Source organism: Empidonax traillii, unplaced genomic scaffold (assembly GCF_003031625.1).
Source record: "Empidonax traillii isolate 1590-97213 ecotype Southwest subspecies unplaced genomic scaffold, ASM303162v1 scaffold408:size522183, whole genome shotgun sequence".
Classification (NCBI taxonomy): domain Eukaryota; kingdom Metazoa; phylum Chordata; class Aves; order Passeriformes; family Tyrannidae; genus Empidonax; species Empidonax traillii.
Genome location: NW_020955601.1, coordinates 504094 through 516122, shown reverse-complemented (window position 1 = coordinate 516122; position 12029 = coordinate 504094). Strand labels below are relative to the sequence as shown.

The following is a 12029-nucleotide window of genomic DNA, read 5'->3' as shown; positions in this document are numbered from 1 at the left end:
AACGACGAGGAGCTCAACAAGCTGCTGGGCAAGGTGACGATCGCGCAGGGCGGCGTGCTGCCCAACATCCAGGCCGTGCTGCTGCCTAAGAAGACCGACAGCCACAAGGCCAAAGCCAAGTAAGCGCCGAAGAGCAACGCCCAAGAAGATTTAAACAACAGAAACCCAAAGGCTCTTTTCAGAGCCACCCACAAACTCAGAAAAAGAGTCTGAACTTCATCAACGTCTCTAAAGCGCAGTGTACATGCGCTGTGCTCACACCACCCCGCCCATGGGGCGGGGCTGTTAGCGCCGTATCAGCAGGAAAAAGCTACCAGTACATTTTTTTCCCTCCCCGCTCTAAGATAAAACTGCACTAGCACACCACCTTTCCCCGACCCATCACCCCATTCTCCCTTCCACAAAACAGCGACAAACAGCACTTCAGCTCTTTTGAGAAAGGGTGAGTGGCTCTGAAAAGAGCCGTTGGGTTTAAGTGTGAAGAAGAACCTTTTATTCCACGGAGGGCTTATTTCTTCTTGGGGGCTGCTTTCTTTACCTTCGCCGCTTTCGGCTTGGCCGCCTTCGGCTTTGCTGCTTTCAGCTTTACCACCTTTGCCTTCGCTGGGCTCTTTGCTGCTGCCACCGCTTTTTTGGGCTTGGCAGTTTTTATCGCTTTTTGGGGGCTCCTGGCTGCTTTCATGGCCGCCGGCTTCTTGGCTTTTTTGGGGCTCTTCTTCGCTGTCACCGCCTTCTTGGGCTTCTTGGCGGCGCTGGCGGGCTTCTTAGCCGCCGGCTTCTTGGGCTTAGCTGCGGGAGCCCTTTTCTTGGGAGCTTTTTCTTTTACTTCTCCAGGCTTCTTGTTGAGACGGAAAGAACCGGAGGCGCCGGTGCCCTTGGTCTGCACCAGGGTGCCTTTGCTGACGAGGCTCTTGAGCCCCAGCTTGATGCGGCTGTTGTTCTTCTCCACATCGTAGCCGCCGGCGGCCAGCGCCTTCTTGAGCGCGGCGAGGGAGAGCCCCTTGCGCTCCTTGGAGGCGGACACGGCCTCGGTGATGAGCTCGGTGACGCTGGGCCCCGCGGGCTTGCGGGCTTTGGAAGCGCCTGCCGCCTTCTTCGGCTTCTTGGCGGCGGGGGCCGGGCCGGCAGCGGGGGCGATCTCGGACATGGCACTGACACACTCCAGCGCCGGCCGCGGAGTCGCCTATTTTATAGCAGCGCAGCGGGCGCTGATTGGCTCCGGCCGCCCCGCCCCGCCCCGCCCGGCGCTCCGAGCTCCCGCTTGTGTTCCTTGGGCTCATTCCTTTACCTGTCACGAAATCGCCCCTTTTCTACATCGGTGAGGCCGATTTAGCGGCTATTTTCTGCTGTTGGTGTCTCCTCGCGAAAAAATAAGCATTTGCTTAGCTAGGGGACAAGAAATCCCGAGAGACCCTAAAAGGACCTCGAGAGAGCAAAAGTTTTGTTTTTCTTTGTAAATTAGAGATTGTCCTTTAAAGTTAAAGCGAGTCAGGAAACTCAGTCTTAATCTTTAGGAGGTTCTTTTTACATTAGATAGTAAAGCAAACAGTTAGAATTTAATTCTTTGAAATAAAAGGGTTTCGAAGAGAGTGAGGCACAAACACCAGCTATGCTGCTGCTTCTCCTACAGAGTTTTGTACCTCTGACGACTGTGAAACACTCATATAGGGATATTTCTTTCCTGTAATTCCAAACCTAAAGTTTCCAGACTTTCACACTGCTGTGCATGACATGTTGCAGAGCATATACTTTATCCACCTCAGAATGGACTACCTTCTCTGAAACACTGGCTATTGTTAACATACCAAAAGGCTCTCTAATATCAGTGGAATAATTTGGCACATGAAGACCAAAGATTGAAAGATTTTTGTCTAACCACAGAGCTTCATGTAAGTCTTTGGCACAAGAAGAAAAAACACTCTAAATAAAGCACACAAGTCTAAATCTGTAAAATCTGTTCATATGATTCACTAACAGGGAAAAAAAAATTGGCAGAAGTTGAATCTGCAAAAGATTTGAAAGCACCATTTTATTCATATTTTCATCCCAAGCTGGAAAGAAAAATCGCATTTTTTGCCAGGTTCCAGATCAAATCACAGCAGTTTCTGTACATAAACGCTTTGGCTGCAGCACAAAGTGATGCAAAGCTCTTTATCCATGATGAGGTGACTACTCTATTAGCACGCATACCTTCATATCAGCTAAAACTATGAATATATTTTTGTGTCTCTGTCAGGAGCTCCCAATTTATTTACCATGAAATTTAATGGCCATCAGATAGCTTAGCACTGTCAGATTGCTGATCTTGTACCTGATGTAGACAAACTGCACTGGCACAGTTCAGGTGTGATGCCAAGCAGGTCCCTGAATAAAATGCAGAATCTGTAAGTGGAAAAATATCATCTCACTCCTCTTTCTCATTCCACCACCGGGCAGTAAAATGAACCTCTTCTCTTGACGATTTTGGAAGACCATGAGTTCACAAAGTCCCATTCAAAAAAAAACCTCAATCAGCACTTTGACCTTTTCTTTTATAGTTATGGTTAAGAAGGACTTTAGGAAAATAGATACATTTTTCTCTCTCACTTATGTTTTCTTTCTAACTCTTCCTTTCCATTGAAGTCCCCTAGCTGAGAAGGTATGACTGAGGCAGAGTGTGAATAAGACAACAAATTCAGCAAATCTGGATCTGAGCTTTCAAAGCATGTTGTAAGTGGGATGAGCAAGGTTGACTGGGAATATTATAAAGACAAGAGACGTGACTGTATCACATTTATTCCCTGTAGTAGTAGGGGGCATAAAGAACTGAATAGTGAAATTATTAACATCCCCTAAAATTTCCAGAAATCAGGTGGATGAGTGTATGTGTGCTCCTTCCCATCGAGGTCTGGTAAAATCCATGATGGCCTTTAAAAACTAAACTTACTACAGTGTGTCTAAGATGCAGCTTTTTATACTCCCCAACTCTTCTCAATTACCAGTGCCAATATTTGTGTTGGGACAGAAGTTTTTGCACTTCAGAATAAAAAAAATTCCCCCATTCTATGTAACTTCTACTTTACAAGGCTAATAATGCATCACAATAGCACACTTTCCTCCAACCTGTGACTTGATAGTCTCAGGACTGTTCTCCTTATACACACATAGTCAGCTGGAGTACAGCTTTATGTTTAAATCCAATGTAGCAGTGACAACTACAACACCAACCATCTCCAGAGGAAAAACTCTCAGTGTATGCCAGAGCAACATTGCAGCACATCATTGTAGTTCTTGTCTCACTCCACTTTTGTGTTTATCATTCTGTATCAAATACTACGTAGCCATTTTGCAACTTGATGCTGGTTTTTTGTAATTATTTTAGGGGCTTCTACTTATCTGATTTTCTACATATGCGTTTACTCCATTGTTTGCTTTCCATTTCACATACTTGCAGTCAAGTCATGTTTATTAGGGGGAGGATGCAGAAGTATTAGAGAAAAATCAAGGCATACAGGGAGATCTGAATACAGTGTCACCTCATTCAGCAGTGAATATACAAGGACTGTAGTTTATGGTTCACTCTCGTCCCCCAAATACTTCTATTATTTGTGTGATTACCAACACCAAAACCTGAAGTTACGCATCAGAGGTCATTCCTCTAGTCATGATCAAGCTTACCTAAGATACATGGAAATAGTAAATGTTTCCCTGCAATGCAGATACTAAAAAAAAAAAAAAAAACAGATAGGGAGGATGTTTGCTGGGAGAGATTCTCCCTTCCTCTTATGCATTTGCCATCGCAATTACAGCAAGCTTTGCTACCTCACCTTAGAAGAGGTGGACACCAAGAACCACAGGATCTCAGTGGTATTTCAGGCTGTCAATCTCTGCATGCACTGTTAGTATAGACAGAGATATCTGGTCAAACAAAAATCTGTCCTCAAATCCTACAAAACAATTTTTTGCAGCTGCTATCAATTAGATAAAGACCAGATCTGAAAGCTCCCTTAGACAACTTCCCAGACAGCATGAAAAGTATAGATTATTAAAACCAGTAACATACGCCTACTAACTTGCAAAAAGATATTGTACCAAACATAATGTCTGAAAGGCAGCAAGCAATTTTTGCAAGATTAGGGTACCTTCTTGATTATTGCATATCTCTTTTGTGCTACTTAACCTGGCTCTAGGGGACAAAGCATAGCATCCACCACAGATGACATTGCAAGACTTAGGAGGAGCACCTTACAGAATTTCTGTATTCAGCTGTTTATTCTCATACTGATGAAAATTCTTCTTGAACTTTATCTCCTATTCCTACCCTTCCTTATGACTTTTCCTGAATAACTGCACTGCAGTTATTCATTTCATATCACAACACTTTTCCCAAACTTGTAAAACCCATTTTGGAAACAGGAGAACCGACAGCCACTTATTCAAAATTCTCAAAAATACAGTTACTTGAATCCTCCAGTTTTTGTCTGATTCATGTTTTCTCCCCTTCTCCTGCTGAGGCCCAGCTATATGTGTTAACTCTCACCATTTCCTGTCAGCAGAAAAATGGTTCAGAGATGATTCATCTAATTTCATATGGAAAAACCCAAACCTGTTCAAAAGGCAATGAAATTTTTTGCTCATTTTAACTTTTAATTTGCCACAAACCTTAGCTCCCTCCCTCCAACCAGGCAAGGACAGGATGTCAGTCTGCAGGTGGGACCAAGGTCAGGCCTGGTCAGGGGCTCAGTCCTGGTCAGGGGCTCAGTCCCAAGCCTTGGACAGCTCCCTGGTGCAGTGGTGCCATGGCTGGGCAGGGCTATAGGGAGCACAGCAAGAGATTTTTGAGTTGCCTGGAGCTTCATGCTGATAATCAGTGGCCCTGGATCCAAACTTATGTAATTTTTGAGTATACATCAGGAAATGCGTCAGCCTCCATATGCTTCCTGAAATATAAAAGGTAGTGAGAAGTAGGTGGCCTGATTATCAATGCCCACTTCCAATCTACTCTGCTAAAGAGGAAAAGACTCCTGCTGAGGAAAAGATTTTAGGGAAAGAGACTACTATTTTCTAGACTCCTTCATGATCACTCACTGTGAGAAGACCTGCCTACAGAATGGTTGAAGAAGGAAGTGTTTCAGGTGCAATGTTTGGTCTGTACTGTGGCTAAAAGAAGAAGGATGCTCATCTCCAGACATCACTCTAAAGAGGCACAGTTTTGCTTTTTGAGACCTAATCCATCTCCCTGACTATACTGTGTTCAAGTAAGGTCTGATAATTAAGAGGACGTATCTACCCTTTCAGCCCAGTTCCAGTTCTCCAAGTCTGCAGAGTTGCTTCAAGTGGGAAAACATTTTTCTAGAGCTATACCAGTTCACTATAAAATGTTGTCATCTGATCTGAACAAACACTTGATCTCTGATGTGCTGCAAATGTAAAACAATACCCAGCCTGGAGGGGCCCCCTAGGATACTACAAGAGATGCTAGTCCCCTGGATTTATCTCAAAATATGTTCTAGGTATCAAGATTGCAGTTGGTCCTTAAAGGCAGAGTTCACAAACACTCCCCAAAGCAAATTTGTCAGTTCAGAGCCTTGATCCAGGCTGGACATAAAGGCCATCCCAACAGCCAATATCTCCTACCAATACTGAGTTTGGAATGAATGTAAGCAGTGATAACCATATGACAAATGTTTGGGAGATACAGAAGGCCACACTGCAGCTCTGCTGCCTCTCATGTTAACTTACTGCAACGTTTCTCAGCTTCAGTGAGGCCTAGGACTATGAATAACAATTAAAAGGCTCCAACTGGAGTGATGTGATTTATAGATCAAGATTGCAATTTATCTATTTTAATTATTCACCCCACCCCAAGCTGTAAGGGAAAGCACAGATTAAGATGATACTTAGTGGACATCAACCTCATATTGCATTTGTGTTGATATTCACTGAGACAAAAGCTTCTCTAAACAAACAACTGCACCAGTGTTTTGGCCAGTCATATTCTCAGTGAACTCCATCATCTCACTGCTTATCCCTTTTTCCATGTCATTTAGGAACTTTGTAAAGAGCACAGTTCCTAGTGTAAACCTTTGCAGAACTCCCTGGTGACCTTCCTCTATTTAGTCCTAAGCTTTTTTCAACCTTCTATCAATAACTATCCATGCTAGATTTTCCCTTTCAACTTGCTGATGCTAACTTTTCTTTAAGGTCTTTTCAGAGAGGCTTTTTCAAAAGTCTTTGGAAATCCAGGCAGGTCACATCAAGCAGATCACCCTTCCCCAAGTCAACTTCATCAAAAACCCTCCAACCTCGTAAGGCAGGATGTCTCTTTGCATGCTGGAACTATGTTGCCACTATTGAAAAGTCTGTATTTATCCAGCAGGTTGTTCTGACCCTTATTTTAGCTCAAACAGTGTGTCTGGCTCAGCCCAGAGGCTTAAAGACCAAGACACCCATGGTCTGACAGACTCTCAGATAGGTTTTTTTCCTGCTGTTGGGACAGATGAAATATTTAGTACTAGTTCTAATTTTTAATTAGCCGATCTTCTAATCCCTTTTTGGACAGTTCAGTTACATTTTTATGCTTAATATTCTAGGATTTATGTTATTTTCTGTTTTCTTTAGTCAGACACATAGGTAGCTTTTTTAATAAGCTTTCTGTTTCTCAACCCTCCCTCCTGTTATCAGTGTTAGCATCTCTCCCTTTTTCAGGCCTTTCTGGGATGGGTAGTAGCAGGTGTTCCTAGCATGGTAATTTCAGCCATCTCCACCCATCTATGAGTATTCAATTCTTCCAGCTGTTCCTTTGAGTTTCTTTTTAACATGTTCAAGGTTTCCAAAATGCTACTATATCAACAAAATGTGCCAGTGCTCCTGTCTTTCTTTCTGGGCTTTAAGCTCTGATATTGAGGCAATCACAGCACTGATTTGGTTCTCTGGTCTTCTCTTTGAATGCTAACCCTCCTATTTTATGCTATCCACTGATGCATCCTTCTCTATAGGTTACACAGTTTGCTGTGTCTTGTCCTTGAGGACACTGTCCTGAAAAATGGCACCACTGGTTGCCTTTCTCCCACTCCTCAGTTACAAAACTCACTGTCAAACTCCTATAGGCTCATAGCCAGATCAGCCCATTTCTTTTTGGATCCAGATTAGATCCATCCCTCCTGTGGAGTGCTCTGTAGTACAGAAGTGTTCCCAAATCTTTCTGAAGCTTTGCTCTCATCCACGTTGTGAAACCACCATCCACATCCACTGCTGGTTGCAAGCAGCATACCAGGAACTTTTCAGCAGCAGAGGAGCACAGACATTCCAGTTTTCATTTTCTTCCCCAGGAGCTTACACATCTAGACTCAATAGCCAGGACTCTCTTTACTGATTGTATCTGGGATAGGTTAGGAAAAAAAAAAAAAAAAAAAAAAAAAAAAGGGGGGAACAAAACAAAATAAACAAACAAAAACCCCAACAACAAAAACCCAAAACAAAACCAGAGAAGGAAATACTTCCCCCCCCCTTTTTTTTTGTTTTCTTTCTTTCTTTGTTTTTGGGATGAGCTGGTTTGGGGTTTTTTTTTATTACTGGACTGGTAAAAAGAGGCATTACCTGCTGTTTTCAAGGGCTGCACTTGATCAGATGCTACCAGAAGAGTTTACCACAATTCCAAGTATTTGTACCTCTAAAAATCAGACCATTTTTAGAAATTATTTTTTAAAACTGCATGTGTTTGCAAACCACAGGGTCACATCACCATTGCATGCCCTTGTGGCTTCTGCCAGTCACGCGGGGAGTATCTGCAGGTGCAGGGAAGTACGTTCTCTCCCAAGTTTCCTTTCCTCCCTTCCATGTCCCGATCATTTGTTCATGAGGGTACAGGAAGCAGGCTGAATCCACCCAGGCCAAGAGCATCTGCTGACATCCCTATAGTCTCGTGAAATGCTTCAGGGACACCAGGCAGCTGAGCGCTCAGGCACCAACTCACATCTGAATCAGGAGCACAGGAGAAACACCAAGCTCCTGTCCCCATCATCTCCTGGCTCTGCAGCTGGCCAGCTTCTACCCTTCTGGAAGCACAGGTTTCCAGACCCCTGGGAGTGGGGACTTGCTCCTGACAGATCTCCCATTAACAGATTTAGTACTGCGAAGATGTCCTTAACTCGCTCATGAGACTATCACTCCCTCTTTATAAATTTCCCTTCAAAGAGTTTTATATTATTGACAGCTATTCTTTCTGACCAGATGTTGGCAGTGTGTAAAAAATAAGTCCTGGGGCCCTCACACCAGGTTGTGCCTTAATGTTATTGCTAGCAAAGATACAAAAAGATCTATCTGCCTTTAGTGAGGAAGCATGTTCTCTTCTCCGTCTGTCTAAGCACACTGGTAATAAGTCAAAATGTTTCTGATTATACTTCCCAGCCCTAGTGGTTACCAAGAGGAATCACTTTGCAGCCATCGTATTTTGAGAATGGAAGACCTGGCATGAAAATAAAAGTCCTGGATTGACAACAGTAGTAACAATCTGGTTTGGTTTTTTTTTTCTTTGGTTCAGATTCAGCCATTTAAAACTGAATCTTAGTCTCCCTTGGCCTAGAAAAAAGTGTTAGAACTGTGATGCAGTGACGTTATCCATAACATTCTTTCCTTGCATTCCAAAGTGCAGCTCTGTAAACCCCTATGTCTACTCTGTACATGTGCTGAGAATGTGACTGACAAATTGTCACTCACGAAAATGAGGGGGGACTACCTTCTGCACACCTCTCAGTGCAGCACTGCCAAACCCGTGGACTTTCCTTTCCCTGGTCCCACACAGCTATCATGAAGGTAACTCTGCGAAAGGAGTACATTAGTTGAAAATAGGCAAGAGAAGATACTTCTTTATACCATGAATAACTGTGAACTTCTGGACTTTCTGTCCCAGGAGACAGTGGAGGAAGCTGGTATCAGCAGGGACAAAAGGGACTGGAAAAATCCATGGGCAAGAACGGCCCGTTATCGAAGGGGGCCAGCAGGGATGTTCCACTGCCACACACAGTCTTCCACAACAGCATCTCCTGCTAGCACTGCTGGACAACAAGGGCTGGTTTAAGTGACCATCTCTGGGCCAGAGCAGCCCAAATATCAGTGGGACAGGATACGTGAAATTGGAACATGAACTTAAAAAACCTGTGGGACATTGGATGAGTCAGGAGAGGGATAAAGAAGTGCTGTCTATAATAAGTCATGTATTATAGAGCAGGTGCATGGAAGAGATGGACTGAACCAGCCTTTGGGATGGCTGTTTCTTCTCCTGGCTCTAGAGGGAGCTTCAGAATATGAATAAACTCACTGTGTGTGAACCTCTAAAGAGGGCTGAATTTAGGTGAGATGAATCCCGATCTGAAGTTGAAGGTAACAGATTTTAACTTTTCCTGGGCTTCTTTAGGCCATTGTGTGTCTGTCATGTTTCTATGTTGCCGGATGGGAGGGTTAATCAATGTAATGAATTTTGTAATTTTGTTTTCTTCACAGTGTGTTTTTTTATTTGGAACGTTTCCTGCTGAACTTTAATCCTGAAAGAATAACAATATGAAAGTAACAATAATTAAAAAACAAACAAACAAACAACAACAGAACAGCCAAACCACACACACACACACTCTCTCACACAAAACCAGGTCTTGCAAGTGTGTTTGTTAAAGGAGACTTGAAAAACTTTAAGGACTCCAGGAGCCGGTCTTTCATCACCGCCTAAACCTTTCATCCTTCTGGTGACCTTCCTCAAATGTAGCACCAGTTTCTATAAGTACTGTGGATAAATTGTCTTATTTCATGAGGAATGAATGGAACGATGACAAATGACTGTGACCATTCCAGGATAAGTCAAACCCCATTCATGAAATTTGTGCGGTTTGAGTTGAATATTCCCAACACAAAGTCAGCATCATGGTAAAACTGGTATGGAATGGACATGCAGACCTGCAGTGTAGCCACCATCTATCCAAATCACTCCATCTCCATTACCTAAATTTGATTACAAGTTCTCTTATCTAAGTTATTATTACATTTACAAATGCCCATGTATTGTTAAGAATATTAGGTATCCCTCTTGACTAGTTGCAAATGATGTACAATAGAACAGTTCACTAATTCCAAGAAGCAAGAGAAGAATTAAAATTAAGTAAAAACTCAGATTCTAAAACCATATTATTTTTCTTTTAAATATTTAAAAATAACTACTACAGCTCATTAAAATAGTAAAATAAGTTAAGTTTTCTTTATAAAATTTATTTCAGACAATGCTAGTGCACTGAGAATCCATATTATCTCATTATTTTTAGGTTTTATTTTTTTACATTCTTGGTTCAGTATCAGAGCAGGTGGGTTTTTTTAGCACATTTGAAATTGCATCACCCAGTGACTGCCCAGGTAGCTGGTAGGGAAAGGCACAGGGATGTGGGGTGAAGCCAGTCACTGCAGCTTTCTGGCCTTGGCCAGTGACAGGTGTAGAGATGGGATCAGGAATTTTCCACTGTGCAAATATCAGATGATGCCAAATCCAATTTTCTTGAAAAAGGTACGTTTTCCTAGCCCTTCTCTTCACCACAGACAATTAGTGAATTGTTGCTTGGTGCCTTCAAGTTTAGAGTTTTTCTAGGTGCCCCCAAAGCTGACACTTGTTACCTCACCAACAGCCATATCAGAGGAACTGAGAACAAGAACTCAGGAGCAAGAGATAGCAGGAATGCCTCTGTTAGAGATCAATAACCTGAACAGCAACGTGCCACTGGTAAGAGCCAAATAGAGGAGCCAGGTAAAAACTTGGTCCTGTGCTGCCTGATGGAAACACAGACATCCTCATTTCCTAGCTAATAAATGCTACATCTACCCACTAACCTCTTCTCTCAAGGTTTCCAAGATCAGTTTTGGGGATTTACACCTGAGTCTTTCCAGCCCATTTGTTTTCTTGGTAAAGACATGGTTTTGGTGGCATGCTTCCAAGCTGAGCTGCTTTTCTTTCCTGTTCAAATCAGGGTCCTGTGGGCACTGCCCAGATCCCCCAGTGTGAGAGACAGAAATGCCACCAAAGGCTCCCACACCAGTAGCTCATCCTCCTGCACCAGAGGACATCAACACCCCTCTGGCAGAAGGAAGACTGCAGAGCAGTACATGAAACCAGTTTGGCTAAACACTGCAAGATTCAAACTTAGCAAAGGGGAATAAGAAACCACAGACATGTGTGGTTTGTGTTCAGTTGCAGGACACAGGGATCATTCTAGCCTAGATCCCTACAGAAATGAGGGTTACAGAGCAGGGCTATTGGTAGTTTTGTCAGACAGTATCTTTTGAGCTTCCTAGGCAATCTCAGCCAGAATTTGACAAAGCAGCCAAGGTTTCAAAGACACTGACTTCTTGCAAGTTTCATGAACATAAATAGTTTAGTAGGTGAGAAGAATCCAGACTTTTTCTTTCAAGAGAAATATTGCAGTGTGAACTCAGTCATCAAGAAGTCCACAGGAAAAAAGACACAAGAAACCAGGCTACCTGTTTTCTACTTTTCACCAGTCTACAAGGTTTCTTTGCAACTCTGAAAATATGGTAATGATTCTCTATTTTCTGTAGTCCTTGAGGGAATGGGTAGTCAGACTTGCTCATTGTGATGCTGTTGCTGCCACTGCTAAGACACTGAACAGAGAAAAGTCCTCCAGCAGCACTGGTCTCAGTGAAACCTGCATATGGTTGCACTGAGTTATGTCAGCTATGCCACAGGCAAGGCTGGAGGCATGTGGGCTGAGTGGGAAGCTGTGTATCAGAGAAAGAGAGTCTTATGCCGCCATATAGCCTGCACTGAAACATGTGATTAAAGGTGACAAATGGCAGCATAAGCTGGTCAGTTTAAGTGCATTGCAGAAATTCACTCTCCATGTCCAAATAAATACTTGATCTCTGCAAACACTGCTGGCAGTGTTTTGACAAGGCAATTTAGGATAGTATTTTGTTACATGAATGCCTGCTCACAAAGCAGGCACAGTCAATGCACTTGACTAATTTCTACTTTAACGGAACTAGCAAGAGATGTT

At 43.0% G+C, this 12029-nt stretch overlaps 1 protein-coding gene across 1 annotated transcript; it reads right to left on the bottom strand.

Annotated features, from left to right (window-relative positions):
• Window positions 1-431: 431 nt before the first annotated feature.
• Window positions 432-1150, bottom strand: LOC114062455 (histone H1.10-like). Its single transcript, XM_027893858.1, has one exon. It carries the CDS (start codon window positions 1145-1147, stop codon window positions 509-511), a length of 639 nt encoding a protein of 212 aa, XP_027749659.1. The 5' UTR covers window positions 1148-1150; the 3' UTR covers window positions 432-508.
• Window positions 1151-12029: the final 10879 nt, after the last annotated feature.